The 16,066-nt window shown below is 33.4% G+C and overlaps 1 protein-coding gene across 1 annotated transcript in view; it reads left to right on the forward strand.

Moving 5' to 3' along the window:
- LOC115210323 (poly(A) RNA polymerase GLD2) overlaps positions 1-16,066 on the forward strand; it is a 30,357-nt gene that overhangs the window by 2,187 nt on the left and 12,104 nt on the right. The window contains exons 2-8 of the mRNA XM_029778849.2: positions 5,134-5,556; positions 6,498-6,615; positions 9,609-9,723; positions 11,266-11,357; positions 13,471-13,534; positions 13,727-13,793; positions 14,671-14,747. Of these exons, the coding sequence (XP_029634709.1) occupies positions 5,243-5,556; positions 6,498-6,615; positions 9,609-9,723; positions 11,266-11,357; positions 13,471-13,534; positions 13,727-13,793; positions 14,671-14,747 (847 nt within the window). The 5' untranslated portion in view covers positions 5,134-5,242. The remainder of the gene's footprint in view (positions 1-5,133; positions 5,557-6,497; positions 6,616-9,608; positions 9,724-11,265; positions 11,358-13,470; positions 13,535-13,726; positions 13,794-14,670; positions 14,748-16,066) is intronic.

Genomic DNA, 16,066 nt, shown 5'->3' on the forward strand with positions numbered 1-16,066 from the left:
CAGGAAAGTTTTTCTGTTGGCCTCCCAAAAATAGCGTAATACATAACTATTTTCTTCACTGTTCTCCCCTCCCCACCACCAATCATTAAAGCCATCCTTTGAGAACTTGTGATGGGGTTTGACATCATAGTACAGTATAAGCAATAACCTGCACTCATTGATGGGCTGTACAGGATCCACTTTCTCCGATGCTGCCTACCATTACCAAAATAGTATAAAACATTAAATTTTTAAAATAATGACAGTGCCCATCCAGTTTGCCTTTTTTTTTTTATAATGGTGTCAAGATTCTGAGTTCTGAAGGAATGTGGATACATACTTTTTCTCTGGTAGAAAACTACCTTGCTTGGTCTAAATCCCAAGATGGCACGTAGGATGCAGTGATTCTTCATCTTCAATACCTTGAGTTAATATTTTCTATTTTTTGCAGATGCACTTGGAAGTACAGCTAGTATCTTAAAAGAATTTTCTATGACTGAATCTTCATTAGCTTATAAGTTTCCTTTTTTTTTTTTCCCCTTTCCTTTTTAACAAAGAAAATGTATACAAGATGGTGTGTCTTTTGCCAGTACAGCAGCATTTTTTCGCTTTCTTTGGAATTTTTGGGGGGGTGATGTCTGAATATACTATGGTATGTTGGATATTCTGTGTGAATATATAATCTAAATAAAAGCGAAAAGAAAATATTCTCAAAAATAAAAAGGGTAACTGACGAAAGCCATGTAAACTCACTTCGTTTAATCTAGCCACAGGCATACTAAGCTGGACTTTTTACACATGTCTCTTATTCTTACATCTAATGCAGGTAAGTAGGCCTGCAGCCAAAATAAATCAAATGGTGATAGAAAAGAGTTTAAGTGATTAACAACAAATTATAGATTAAGGATTTTGTTGCCATTAAATTAGTTTTTTACAAAATTGTTTCACTTTCATGAGGCCTGGGAAAGAAAGCACTTCAAAAAAATGATAGGCTTGAAAAGGAGTTGTATACTTCATGGAACCTTCTAAACTTCAAACATCTATGTAATGATATTTGAGCTTACAACTCACTTTTTTTTTTTTTTTAGTATGGTTCAAATTGGGGTGGCCATAGACAAACTGAAAAATAAAGTTGAAGAATAGCAACTGCAGCAGTGACAGGTACTAAATCACTGTTTTTGTGAATATAACATGAAAATGAGAATAACTCTATGCTGACGAAGATGAAAAATATAAAATTTAAAAAAAAGGCAGAGATTAAGTTTAATGGAAAACAAAAATTTAAAGAACTCTTATTCCAAAGTTCTGTGAAAGAAAACGGATTTTATCTGTGGAGTGATATTACATGAAAAAGATAATTTTATAATTAAAATTTTGGAAGCTCAAAGCTTGCCTTTTTATCATAAATATGACCATTATACCAAAATACTTTAATGTCAAACAGAATAATGAATTTTAGGGAGTGGCAATATATGTGAATTGCATGTTTGCATTTGCATGTGTTTTGATTACAAGTTCAAAAACCTGCAATTGGCAGGTCCTTATAGAGTCAAACAATTTCTATCTACCTACCTTTATATAGGTAGATGCATGGAAATATTGAATATTTTTCAGAAAGTTTTTGTTTTTCATAGTTACTTATCCTCCATCCATCTGCTTGTTGTATTCCCAAGGGATTTAAAGCTGGTTTTGGACAACTGGGTAGTAGCTACTTTAGATTTGAGTAATTGGTATCACTAAAGTGGAGAAAATGTATTTGTAAAGGCAAGTTCTCCTGATATTTGAGGAGGCCCGGAGCAATTGCCCCTTTTTCCCCCTTTTAAATTCAACTATGATTATACTCTTATTGGTTAATGTGTCTAACACTGCAACACAGGGAAAACAATACAAACACATCAAGTGTGACTAAATATCAATATATTGGAGTTCACATTCACTAATATTGAGACCCACAAGTGTATATATGGCACAACCACGCTTCATCAAAATGATTTGTTGAAGCAACAGACCATGTATGTGAACCTATGCTTATTTGCCAATGACTTTCAATAGGTGTATAAATATGTAGGGGGATGCTATTAGTATGTGCTATATACAACCTAACTATTCTTCTTTGGCAGAAGAAAAAGTACTTGTTTTAATTTTTTTTTTTTTTCTTCATTTTGGTCTCAGGGTTTTTCATCAATGAAAGCTCTACTAAAACAGTTAAGCTTATACTGTCATGTTTATATTCGGCATAAACAGACTGCAGAAGTGGATACTATCCTGCATGATACTCTTAGCGACTCCTACCTTGCAGTTGAATGGTTAGTAGTAGGATGCATATGTTGCTTTTTTTTTTTTGTAAGGGTGTGGTCAATTTATAAATGCTAAATACCCTACTATACTGACAACAAATGAATGATAAATTATCTTGTGAAAAACCAGAATTATTGCTATGATTTAAGCAATTGAGGGTATTTTCAGCTTATTCATTAATATTTGATTTGTTAAAAGCACTCGGCACACACTGTGAAGTGGTTGTCATCAAGAAGGGTGTCTTGCTGTAGAAGCCAAGCTAAATCACATTGGAACCTGGTGCAGCTCCCTGGCTTGCCAGCTCTGATTAAAACATCCAATGCATGGGAGATATACTTTAAAGGATGACAATGTTGATGAAGGTCCTAAAAATCAAAATTTTGGTTGTTTTTAATTTGTAGTTAAATCTCTGTTCAATATACTTAAATATCATACAAAACTTCTCTTAACTTTTTCAATATTAACCTGCCTGAGAACACCCCTAGTTCTGTAATAAAAGTCATTTTTTAAAGTAGTTACAATAAAAACCTTCCATTAACATTTCATATTAAATTTTTACAAACTCTGCTTAATAAATGAGTCATTTCACTAAATTCTTCATTCTTTTCAAAATTAAATGAAACAAAAGCATTAATCATCACATCTGTGAAATGCTCCTATCATAGGTTCCAAGCATCAGTTTGAGCATCACCACCATTTTTACATTGCTTCTTCCATACTTGGCAGGAATTGAGGAGGTTGACAGGGTTCAGATCAGTTCTTATTAATTCAAATATGTAGCCTTGTACCCAGTGTGAAAAGGAAACGGGATATATTTTGGAAATTCACATATAAATTGAAGAAAATGTGATGTCATTTACTTGCACTTCCCATTGTTGATCCATTTGATATCAATGCACCCAAGACTGCCTTTGGTTCTATGATACAAGCTTTTTGTTTTAAAGGAATTTAAGTTAAAATGTTCCATCAAAATTTCCTGTTAATTTATAGACTAAACACCAGCTTAATCACCATTTCAGTGTCTGCTTTTGCACTCTTGTATGGATCAAATGGAATTTGTTGGGGCAGATTTTCAATGGCCACATGTCCTTTTTGTCACTAACCCTAACCTGTTACCAAGCAAAGTAATGTTTCCTATGGCTAGACATATTTATCACAGAACACTGGAAACAAACGACATGCTCATTTACAACCACATGTGATGTGAAGGCAAGGGTACAGACACATGTATTTATGTACATATATACAAACAAGAAAATGAGATGACAAGGGAATAAATAATTATCTTATGAACTTCATTAGCTTACAGCTGCAGTGTACTCAGAGTTGAGTGCCTGAATAACTTTATAGTTCATCGGAGCCTCAAATATGAAATGTAATTTATTTTGGAAAAGAATTACATTTATGCATATATATATATATATATATATATATATATATAAGAAAAAGTGTTACCAATGAGAAAACCAACGCATTCATGGGAAATGGAAGCCAAGGGCTCCACCCATGAATTCTACATCAGGTTATTAGTCTCATAATGCCTAAGCAAAAATATATATATAGCAGGTTTCTTTCAGTTTCTATTTGCCATATCCACTCAGAAGGTTTTGATCAGCCTGGGACTATAGTAGAAAGCCCTTGCTAAGGTGCCATACTGTGGGACTGAGCCCACAACCACATAGTTGGCAAGCAAGCCTCTCAACCACACAGCCATGCCTGTTCCTTAATAATACTCTTTCAACAGAAAGGAATTATTGAAGATTAGTTTTACAACTGGATACCTTTGCCTGTTTTTCAATTAAGGAATCTACTATTTCATATCTTAGAAGGTGATTTGAACAATTTGTTAACAGAAGTGTTGACAGCACCACAGCCATTATTTTCAAAATTAATTGAAACAAAGGTTGTGTACTTCGTTTAAGAAAGGAGAACAAAATAATGTCTTTTTTGGCACAAGACACTAAAGAAACTTCCATATAGTTTACTCAGCATCTTAGAATTAAGTGGTCAATTAGCAGAATCATTAGTGTGTTGGATTGCTTTGTTGTAATTATTCTGGCTTTCTGTGCACTGAGTTAAAATCCTACTGATGTTGACTTGAATTTTCATTCTCTTGAGAACTGATAAAGTCCCAGTAAGATTCTGGGGACCAATTCTCTTTCTGCCTGCCTGTCTTGCTTGCTCTCACTTGGAAGAAATTGGCTGTAATCAAATGTGGAGAGCAATATGTTGTCATGTCCAAAAAATTACTCGAGTGATACTGTATGTCAGGACCCTCACCTATAATCCCATCAAGGATTTGAGGACCCAAGACAAAGCCAAGCTTTACAATTAGACGTCTTCTTGTCATCATCTTCATATCATCACTAAGATAACATTAGATAATGGAGAAGGATGAGTGCAATTGAAACACCTTTCATCATATTTGCTTCATCAGGGCTAAATGACTTTTGGCTACTATTCAGTAAGTATTGCTTTGTTTTACATTTATTTTCCCATGGGTTAGAATATATTTGGGCTCAGACAGGTGAGGGAACAACAAATGAGGTGTATTAAACACTCAGGAAAAATGTAAAAGTCTTTGACATTTCAAGTCTATGCTCTTTCAACAGAAAGGAATTATTGAGGCTTTGTTTTACAACTGGATACCTCTTTTGTCATTTACCTGTTTTTCAATTAAGGAATCTATTTCATGTCTTAGAAGGTGGTATGGACAATTTAACAGAAGTGTTGACAGCACCACAACCATTTATAAGCAAGTGACTTTCTTAGAACCAAGATGTAAGCAAACATTAAATTATGCAAATTTTACAAATGTTCTTCAATTTTTTCTTTTTTCTCTTTGAATGCTTTCAGATGAAGCTGGGTTAATTTTCAAGGATATTCTGTGGGAGCTGGCAGATGCTTGTATTTGAATGTGGCACCGTTTTTCATTATGCTGTGAATTTAGTAGTGGATTATTGCAATGTCTAATTCTATAAATGGTAGTTACTGGCTGAATGTGCAATCACCAAGAGGAAGTCCTCTCCCTACTAGTCAAATGGTGTCCTACACAGCTTACCCTCGACAACACATACCAAATCATATCCCACCTGCCATGCCTTGGCAGGGGACCAGTCCTCTGATGCCATATGGTGGCGGTCATGCCACAGGAATGTACGGCATGCCTTCTTCCATTGGTCGACGTGATGGGTCCATTGGTAGAAGCACTGGAGGCAACATGGTTCCCTATATGAAAAGGAATTTAAATACACCTTCCCCTGGCAATAAAAGCATCAAGTAAGTTTACCTTTATTCTATTTTAATGCCTTACTTTACCTTTTTATAAATGTTTTGTTTATGTAATGCTCAAGATTTTGTATACTTACCCTGAATGCATAATGAAAAGCAGAGTATTGTAATCACTCCTCTTTGTGTGTTTGCAAAATTACTGGAAAATGGCTGAACAGATTTTCACCACATTTGGCTAAAATACTCATTGGGTGAGTGGCTCAAAATGATGAACATTTGGTTTGATATTTTAAAAAAAATCAAGCTTAAAAATTTCCTGATAAGTAGGACATCATATTATTTTGTTCACTTTTTCATATGAATCAACCCTCATCTGCATGTGTACAGATGCTGGTGTACCTATGCGCGTAGACATGTATGAGTACATACATACACATGTGACTGTGTGTGTACACTGATGGATTCAAGGGTTTTGTTTATTTATGACTTGATTTCTTAATTTTACTGGAGTATAAATTCCTATAATGGTGATACTTGGAATAAAAAAGTTTTTTTTTTAATCGAACTTACAAATTTCCCAGTGAGCAAGTAGTCATATTATTTTGTTCACTTTTCCAAATGAATTGACCCTCATCTGCATGTGTATAAATCATGGTGTGCCTATGCATGTAGACACGTCTGAGTACATACATAAATACATAGGTGTGCTACTGTGTGTGTGTACACTGGATTCAAGGGTTTCATTTATTTGCGACTTGATTTCTTAATTTCACCGGAGGATACTTAAAAAAAAAAAAAATTCAGTTCAGTTAAAAAGCATGGGTAAGCAATGCGTTGTAAGCCACACTATAATTTGCGAAAAAATCTATCTCCATGCAGGGTATGCATCACCCCTCTGATGCCTTTTGTTTTTTCATACATACAGTTTGTGATACACTGGTCCCAAAATTGCAAAAAAAAATTTTCTGTTTTACTCTAATAATTTAAAGGAGGCAACTTGATGATGAAAAGCTAAGTGATCAAAAGCGCCAAAGGCTTGGTGTTGATAACGAGTTGAAAGGAGTTTATTTTGGTTCTCCTCATCAAATGGAAATAAATGGAGATAAGGTAAAAAGATTTTTGTTTTTTAACATCTTTCCATATTATAATTGTGATTTCTTAATGAGTTGAGGTGTTGAGTGGAACAGTCTGAAACTAACTTAGATTTCATGTTCATAACCATACCAGTCAAGTACTGGCAGTCATTGTAATCAACTAATCCTTTAGCATTCAGATTACTTTATCAAATGTAATTTTTATTTAATTTAAATTGTTTTGAATTAATTGTGCATTATCTCGAAGCTTCAAGATTTCAGTGACGTGATTGTTTATTTTTAAAATTACAATATAAATAGGAGTAAGAGATCAGATTCATCCAGTTTCACTATAAAATGTATAGAATATTTGGGCCAGATATAACCAGTTTAAATGCTAAAGGGTTAAAAGTTGATGGCCTTGTGCCAAAATTTGAAATCAAGGGCAGCTGGCAGAATAGTTAGCATACCAGGTGAAATGTTTAGCAGCACTTTGTCCATCTGAGTTCAAATTCCACCGAGGTCGACTTTGCTTTTCATCCTTTTGAGCTCGAAAAAATAAGTACCGGTTGAAAACTGGGGGCAGTATAATCAACTCTCCCCCCGAAATTGCTGACCTTGTGCTAGTTTGACACCATTATTATTACCATTAGTGTTAGAATTAAATGGCAACTTTACTTTTCATCTTTTTGGGGTCAATAAAATAAAATGGCGGTCAAGAGCTGAGGTCAGTGGTATCAATTAATCGCCTTTCCTAAGTTTCTTGTGCCTGTATATGTGTGTGTGTCTCCTTGTCTTGACACTGGCATAGCAATTGTAAAGTGATTGCTACTGCCATACAAGCAGTGTCAGCCATTTCCAATATTCTTGAGATCATGTCTGGCCATGAGGAAATATCACTTTGCCTGGAAACAGGTGAGGGCTGGCAACAGGAAGGGCATCTGGACATTGAAAATCAAATTCCATCTGACCAATGCAAACATCAAAAAGTGGACATTAAAATGATAATGAAAATAAGATGATGCACAAAACATATATGTATATATATATATATGAAAGAAAAAAGATGTTCAGAATGCTGGATGGTTGTAAAAATATATATTTATTTACATATCACATATTATTACTTCATATTAGCGCTTTCCAGTTTTAAAAGTTTTGCCTGTTTTTATATTATTCTTAAATGAAGTGGGGAGAGAGAGAGTGTGTGGGTATATAATGGAGAATAGAGGGAGGGAGAAGGTGAGAGAGAGAGGGATGGAGAAGGTGAAAGAGAGAGAATATGGGTGTGTGTGTGTTTTAAAATTGTGTATTTTTCTCTTTCTTTTTTTGGGTCTTTTTGTATTTTTTGGATGACCCTTGTAAGAAATGGAAAAAGAGGGTTTGAGAGGGTTTGTTTTTCAATAGTAGGAGTGTTGCTATGTACACCCACACATATATCCCTATATATATATATATATATCTACATACACTCACATATATATACACATATGGAGGAACCTACTGTGTGTGTACATTTTCATAAACATTCATACATACATGTACTGTGTGTTCTTGAAAATGAGAAAGAAAGGGAAAAAAATAAAATATAAAAATAAAGATATGAAGAAAACTCCCTTGGGTTTCTAAAAGAACAAGTGGTTGACTATTCAATGTTTGATATGCATATATATGCACCTAAACACATATCAATGTGTACATATATATATATATATATATATATATAAACGCACCCACACACATGCATATACAAATATACATATATATATATGTTGATATATGTGGTCGTATATATATGTATGTATGCAAGTATATGTATGTGTATGCATATATGTGTGGTTCTATATGTGGATATGCATGTGTATGTACACATATTGATATGTGTTTAGGTGTATATATATATGTATATCAAACATTGAATGGTCAACCACTTACCCGTTCTTTTAGAAACCCAAGGGAGTGCCAAGTGAAGAATGGATACATTTTCTTTATATTTTTATTTTTATATTTTATTTTTTTCCCTTTCTTTCTTTCTCATTTTCAAGAATACACAGTACATGTGTGTATGAATGTTTATGAAAATGTACACACACAGAAGGTTCCTCCATATGTGTATATATATGTGAGTGTATGTAGATATATATATATATGTTTATATGTAGGGATATATGTGTGGGTGTACATAGCAACACTCCTACTATTGAAAAACAAACCCTCTCAAACCCTCTTTTTCCTTCTCTCTTTCCATTTCTTACAAGGGTCATCCAAAAAATACAAAAAGACCCAAAAAAAGAAAGAAAAATGCACAATTTTAAAACACACACACACCCATATTCTCTCTCTTTCACCTTCTCGATCCCTCTATCTCCCTATCACTCCCTCTTTCACCTTCTCCCTCCCTCTATTCTCCATTATATATACACACACACATTCTCTCTCTCTCCCCCCCCCCACTTCATTTACCAATAATATAAATACAGGCAAAACTTTTAAAACTGACATTTCTGATGAAACTACAGGAGTAGTTGAAAGTGCTAATATGAAGTAATAATATGTGATATGTAAATGAATATATATTTTTACAACCATCCAGCATTCTGAACATCTTTTTACTTTCATATGTATTAAATCTGTACATCACCCCCAATACTTCTAACACACACACACACACACGTACATACATATATATATATATATATATATATTATATATATATATATCCACAGTAATTAAGAACTCAACAATAGGTCTTTAAGCTCCTGCATATAACATTGCAATCAGTCCAGGTGGAAATGGTTTACAATATACATAATCAGCTGAAACAATTCTTAAAAGAACTGTCTAAGGCTAGCATAGTGCATAATATTCCTGATGATTTGGGATAAACATTACATTAAATTATATTAATTATCTATCTTAATTATATATGTATTACACACACATATATATTAGCTATATTTATTATAGAAATATATAATCTCAGGATATTATCAAATTAACTGTGTGTGTTTTGTTTTAAAACTTTAGCTTTCCTCTGCTATGATAAGTTACTTCAACAAGCACCACCAAGCTGATGATATTTATCAAAAGAAAATGAAATTAAGAGATGCATTGTATGGAATATTACAAGGTGTTTTCCCATGTAAGTATATTTTTAGAAATTAAAGATTTTTCAAATTCTTGATGAAATTGTAATGTGTTTCAGACTACTACTAACATTGTTAATGACATTTAAGTCTCAGTTTACCATAGTAAATATATACCATATTTATGCACACCTCAATGATGTAAGCAGCTGGAGAACTTGTATGTGACTGTTTCCGGTAGCTTGCAGTTTTGAAGTCTAGTACTCACCTGAGCTCATTAAAAGCTACAGGACATTGATCCAGTACTGTGACCAAATTCTTTGTTTGTCTCGGTCATCTCTCATTATCCAGGTACTGTTTCTACTTGCAGGCTGGTGTACACTGTAAGGAATTTTTTTTTTTTTTTTTTTTTTTTTGCTTAGTAGGTGTTATTTATTTCGTTTTTGCTTCTATCTAGAAATCAAAGGAAATCTCTACTATTCCCTTCAAACTTTGCTTTTGTTTATAGAAATCAGTGAACAAATTATTTGCTGATGCTCACTGATCTCTGTCAAATTGATAATAACATTGTGTAACAAAGTTTTTATTTATTATCTTCGATCAGTAAATATTATTTCTTATTTGCTTCTATCTAGAAATCAAAGGAAATAACTATTATTCCCTTTAGACTTTGCTTTTGTGACCTGGACATCAATGTTTTGAAACTGACCTATTTTCCATTACATTTCAGTCAGATTCAGCACTGAGTTGCTGAAGCAGAAATATTGTTATAGCAAATATTCTGCTCAATATCAGATTTGTTTGACCGTAACTACTTGAACATGTCCCTTAGGGGCTGACAATATGTGCATCTCTAACCATGAACAGGAGTAGTGAGGAAGCATCATAGTAATGTGTCGAGGGATTATTTAGGGTTTGAATAGCCTGAAACTGTGAAAGACTATCATATATGTGTGCGTGTACCTAGTCTGTCTTTGTGTATGTTTATGGACCATAACAGTTCAGCAAAAGGGACCAATATAACCAATACCAGATGGGGGTCAATTTTTTTCAACTAAAACCCTTCAAGGCAGTGTCCCAGGGTGGCTGCAGTCCAATGATTGAAACCAGTAAATACAAATGAATCTTTACTAAACCACTCTTTCTTCAATATTTTAAACAGTGATCTCAACAAAGATTTCAGCTTGTTTGCAAAAGTCATTTCCATTGCGAAAAACTTTCTCTTCTCTCTGAAAGTTTTTGCCTTACATGTTATAGCAAGCATCTTCTGTACTTAGAACTTTGCTTTTCAATTGTATTCCTCTTTTTCTCATAATTGTCAATTTAAACATTGAAAAGTAGACCAAAACCCTTTAGCATTCAGGTTATTTTGTCTAAAATGTAATGCTTATTTATTCACATTTGAGATTTCAATGATGTGCATGTTTATTTTTAGTATGATATTGTAGGTTAAGTGTGAGAGGCTGAATATAGCCAGTCTGTACATAATACTTGGGCTGGATATGGCTTGTTTAAATGTCAAAGGGTTAAAATGACAATGGTGATAATAATATATATTGTATCTATTTTAATATATTTTACCCTCCCTGTTATTTCAGACTGTGGCCTGTATGCTGTTGGTTCGTCCATGAGTGGGTTTGGGACCAATAAAAGTGATATGGATCTTTGCCTTATGCTTACTCGTGAACAGGTAAGTTAGTATGTTTGAGAATGTAATACAGCTTTGATGTTAATAAAGCTGCTTTGGTTCTGTTCTGGTATCAACACAGTATACCTATAGAAAACTATTGTAATCTTTTCTTTTTATTTCTTTCTCACTTTTGACGTTTGTTTGTCATATTTGCAAATTATTTTCAAAGTGTTACTAATTTATTGTTTTCTCCAACATAAATTACCATCTATTTTTATTCGAATCTAATGTATTTGTTGCACTTACATTGCACATCAAACAAAATCATCATTTAACATCCTTGTTTCATGGGTCAGACAGCTTAGCGCAATCTTACAAATCCAAGGACTGCCTGATGATCCACTCTCTATTTTGGCATGGTTTCTACAACTGGGTGCCCATCCTATCACCAACCAATTTACAGCATGCATTAGATGTCTTTGTGTTTGTGGCAGCAGCTCTAGTGAGGTCATTATGCAGCTTGCAAAACTACGAACCCAGAGGGGGTGGCTTTATGCAAGTAAATGAAGGGTTAAAATATGAGGGAAGACAGTAGAGCAGAACAGGTTTCTTGCTGTAGAGGAGTTACATGGTTACTCACATTTTAGAGGAGAAGGTGGGAGTGAGCAGGATGGAGTTAAAGTTATAAAGTAATGATGATGATAGGTTTGGGTGGGTCCTTGAGGCATGAGGTAAGTACAAGTGAGTGGGGACAGGGAAAAAATGGGAACATGGGTGAGATGTTGCAAAAGTTCATGGGAGTGTAAGAAATGGGAGTGTAAGAGGGTTTCTATAATGTAGAACAAATGATGAGGGGGAGGTAGGGAAGAGAAGGTGACAAATCCAGTTAAAATTGCAGGTTTTATTTCCATTGCAAACAATCATTTTGTGTGTATGTTTTTTTGTTAAGAGCTGAATTTGCTGTCAAAGGTTTTACCATAGTTTATTTGAAGATATCTAAAGTTTAGTACAAAAATGTAGAATAAAGAAAATAAATATAAATAACAGCTTATTATAACTTTGTTATAAATTATTGCTTATAAGTGAATTGAGATGGATAATAGTGTTACTATAATGAACAGGTGGTGAGGAATTAGGGAAGAGTAGATGATAAATTCATTTAAAATCCTATGTTTTATTTTCATAGCAAACAGCATTCATAGTGTGTACATTTTTGTTAAGAGCTGAATTTGCCATCAAAGGTCTTACCATAGTTTATTTGAAAATATCTAAAGTTTAGTACAAAAATGTAATCAGAAAAATAAATATGAATAACAACTTATAATAATTTTAGGTTATACACTATTGAACTATTGCTTTTAGCTGATTTGAGATAAGCGACAGGTAAGAGTGTTATAATGAACAGGTAATGAGGTAGGGAAGAGTAGGTGATAAATTAATTTGAAATCGTTTTATTTTCATTGCAAACAGTATTCATTTTTTTGTGTATGTGTGTTTTTTTTAAGAGCTGAATTTGCTGTCAAAGGTCTTAACATAGTTTATTTGAAAATATCTAAAATTTAGAGAAAAATGAAGAATTAGAAAAATAAATATAAATAGCAGCTTATAACTTTACATTATAAACTTGCTTATAGCTAAATTGACTTTGATGGTTAGCATAGTTATCATCATCTTTTAATGTCTGGATTTAGATTGGATGTTTTGGCAGGATCTGACAAGCAAAAGGACTGCATTGTGTTCCACTTTGGCATTATTTCAGTAGCTAGATGTCTTTCATAATGCCAACCACATTACAAAGGGTACCAGATGCTTTTCTTATGGTATTGATACTGACAAGGTCACCAAGTAACTGGCAAAACCAAATTCCTTGACATAGTGCGGGTACAGTATCGAGGAAGTCAGCTTTGTGGCATGTATTGAGAAGCTAAAGTATGATAGAGGGGCAGGAACAGATATCTTGCTGTACAGGGGATACATGGCTACCCCTGCAGGACAGGGAGAAAGGATTGTGGAGATAAGATGTTGGGGTATACCATCAAGATACAAGGTGGATAAAGAGGGATTCACATAAATTTGTTGTGAAACCTTGAAGAGTAAAAGAATTATTATTGATGGTAGGGATTTCCTGACATATTTATAACTGTGGATTAGCAAGCTTGTTTTAATTTTTCAGATTGACCAAAAGTGCGAAGCTACAGAAATATTGAAACTTGTACATAAAAGTTTTAGAAAATGCTGTAAGTAGTTATCTATTTGGGTTTGCAATCCCTTTTAAATTAGTTTAGTTTTCTTCTTTGTCTCTTCCAAACTGAATCACAATTATTTTCTCAAAACTACTAATAAAATAAATCTATAATACATTTTCGAAGAATGTTTTGAAAACAATTTCTCAATTTATTGATGTACTTTTTTTTTCCCCCCACTCCCAGCATTCATAACATCCTCACAGGTAATCAAAGCCAAAGTTCCAATACTCAAATTCTGGGATGATATTAGGTAAGAACATTTGAGTTTTTTTTTTTTTCATTATTTATTAGTGGGTAAAATTCTTTGACCCATTTTTTACTATATTTCTGTTGATATATCTTTGTTTCAATTAGTTTTGAAAATAATAAAAGATTTATTAGTAATTTAGTCATTATTAAGCTGTTATTTTGGGTAGTTGGAATTGTGATGGAAGGTTTTTAGATGACTTTAAAACGAGAAGCTTGTATCATAGAACTGGGGGCAGAATTAGGCAGGTTGTATCAAAAGGATTAACCTGTTTTCATGTAAAAGACATAAATTTGCATCAATTTATTACTAAGTATAGAATATCTTTATTTCTATTAAAAGCAACTCTCTTTTCCCAATCATACTCATGTAACACTGGGGCAATCAGTCATCTTGTTCTCTTTATCTGGTAGGTTGTAGTGTCTACTATGTAAAACTACAAATGATAAATTCCTGTTAATTCCTTGTGTGTGTGTGTATGAGAGAGAGAGAGAATAGGTAGATAATTTTATATGTGTGCATGTCATTAGCATTCATATGTATGTGTATATGGGAGGTTGTATGATAAAAAATGAGTTTATGTTTGATTTGTAATGTTTCCAATTAGTGGATGAAGTAAATATGTATAGGAGAGATCTATAGAGATGCTTTTCTGAAGAACAACAATTGGAAAAAATATTTAGTACAAAGACTAAATGATTCAGGAATATATGATGGCTGCTACAACCAAAATTTATACTCATAGAACAAATGTTTGAGAAAAGAAAAAAATATGAAATAAAAAAAAACGTATGTTTTTTGAGTTTTTTTTCCCCCCTAAATTCAAAAGTTTGATTTGATAGCAACATACCTAAAAGTAAATTTTTGTACTTTTTTTCAGCAATGTTGAATGTGACTTGAACATAAACAATTCTGTTGGCATTCGAAATACACATCTTTTAAAGGCCTATGCTAGTGGTATGCATTCAATCTGTTCTTCCCTAGTTTTTTTTTTTCTCCTCTACATTTGTGAATTTCCTTCTACAAATGTAATTTAGAATTAGGAGGTTTTTTTTTTTTGGTTGTTTTTTTTTTTCGATATCTTATTAGAAATGTCATTTAATAATGTGTTGGTTTTCATCAGTCTGAGAAAGAAATCATTTGACAAAAATTTTTAATTGTTGCTACATTAATTTAACATATATTCTCATTTTCTGACTGATTTTGTAGACATATGTCTGCCTTATAAGTATACAAAACATTTTGATTCCTGTAAAGTTTCATATTTGGCATTATTCTCATAATTATATGTCTGAGATGCTGTTAAGATAAATTTTTCCTTTCTACTAACTATCTTTGGTGATGCAAAATTGTTTTTTTACAATACTTTCATCTACACTAGATTTGAATCCAGTCCTTAACTGTGCATACATTCAAGAATAAGACTACTAAAACAAGCTACATATATCAGTGATTTAATACAATATAGCATTATTATCCCTTACATCAGTATCATTTAACATCCATGTTCCATGCTAGCATGGTTTAGACCAGGGCTGGCCAACCTGAGGCCTGCAGACTGCTTGATACTTTCTTGAAGTATTGTGTTTAATTTCAAAATAAAACTGTTTGTGTAAAACATTTGTTTCAAAATAAATTAAAAATTTATTAGTGGCAATAAAGCAATAGCCTACAATTTTAATTTTAAAGAAACGAAAAGTGTGAAAAATTCTTGATTCTGCAATTTATTTGCCTATTAGTGCATAAAGTATATAAGTGGCCCTCAAAAACCTTTCTGTGATTAAAGTGGCCTACAATGTAATTTGAGTTGGTCAGATTTGATTTAGACAGTTTGATGGGATGCAGTGGATCTGAAGTCTGCATCAGGCAGCAATGTCTACTTTGACATGGTGTCTACAGCTGGATGCCCTTCCTAATGCCAACCAATTTACAGAATGTAGTTGCTGCTATTTTGGTGTCATCAGCATTTGTGAGGTTGCCATGCAGTCTGCAAAACTATGGTCTTGACTTTAAGCTGTGGGATGAGGGATTAAAGTGAAAGAGAAGGGACCAGAATGGAACTGGTTTCTTGGTGTAGAGGAGCTACATGGCCACTCACATAGAAGAGTGGGTGGGAATTGCATGGACAAAGCTGGGAAATGGTAAAAGTACTGGTGATGAGATATCAAGGTGGACCCTCAAAATATGCGGTGAGAAGTGAGTAGGGACTTGAAAACAGGTGGTGTGGATGGGCAGAGGTTGCATGAATATATGGGTGATTGAGAGAGGGATTAGTT

The sequence above is a fragment of the Octopus sinensis genome, linkage group LG4 (genome assembly GCF_006345805.1).
Source record: "Octopus sinensis linkage group LG4, ASM634580v1, whole genome shotgun sequence".
NCBI classification, from domain to species: Eukaryota; Metazoa; Mollusca; class Cephalopoda; order Octopoda; family Octopodidae; genus Octopus; species Octopus sinensis.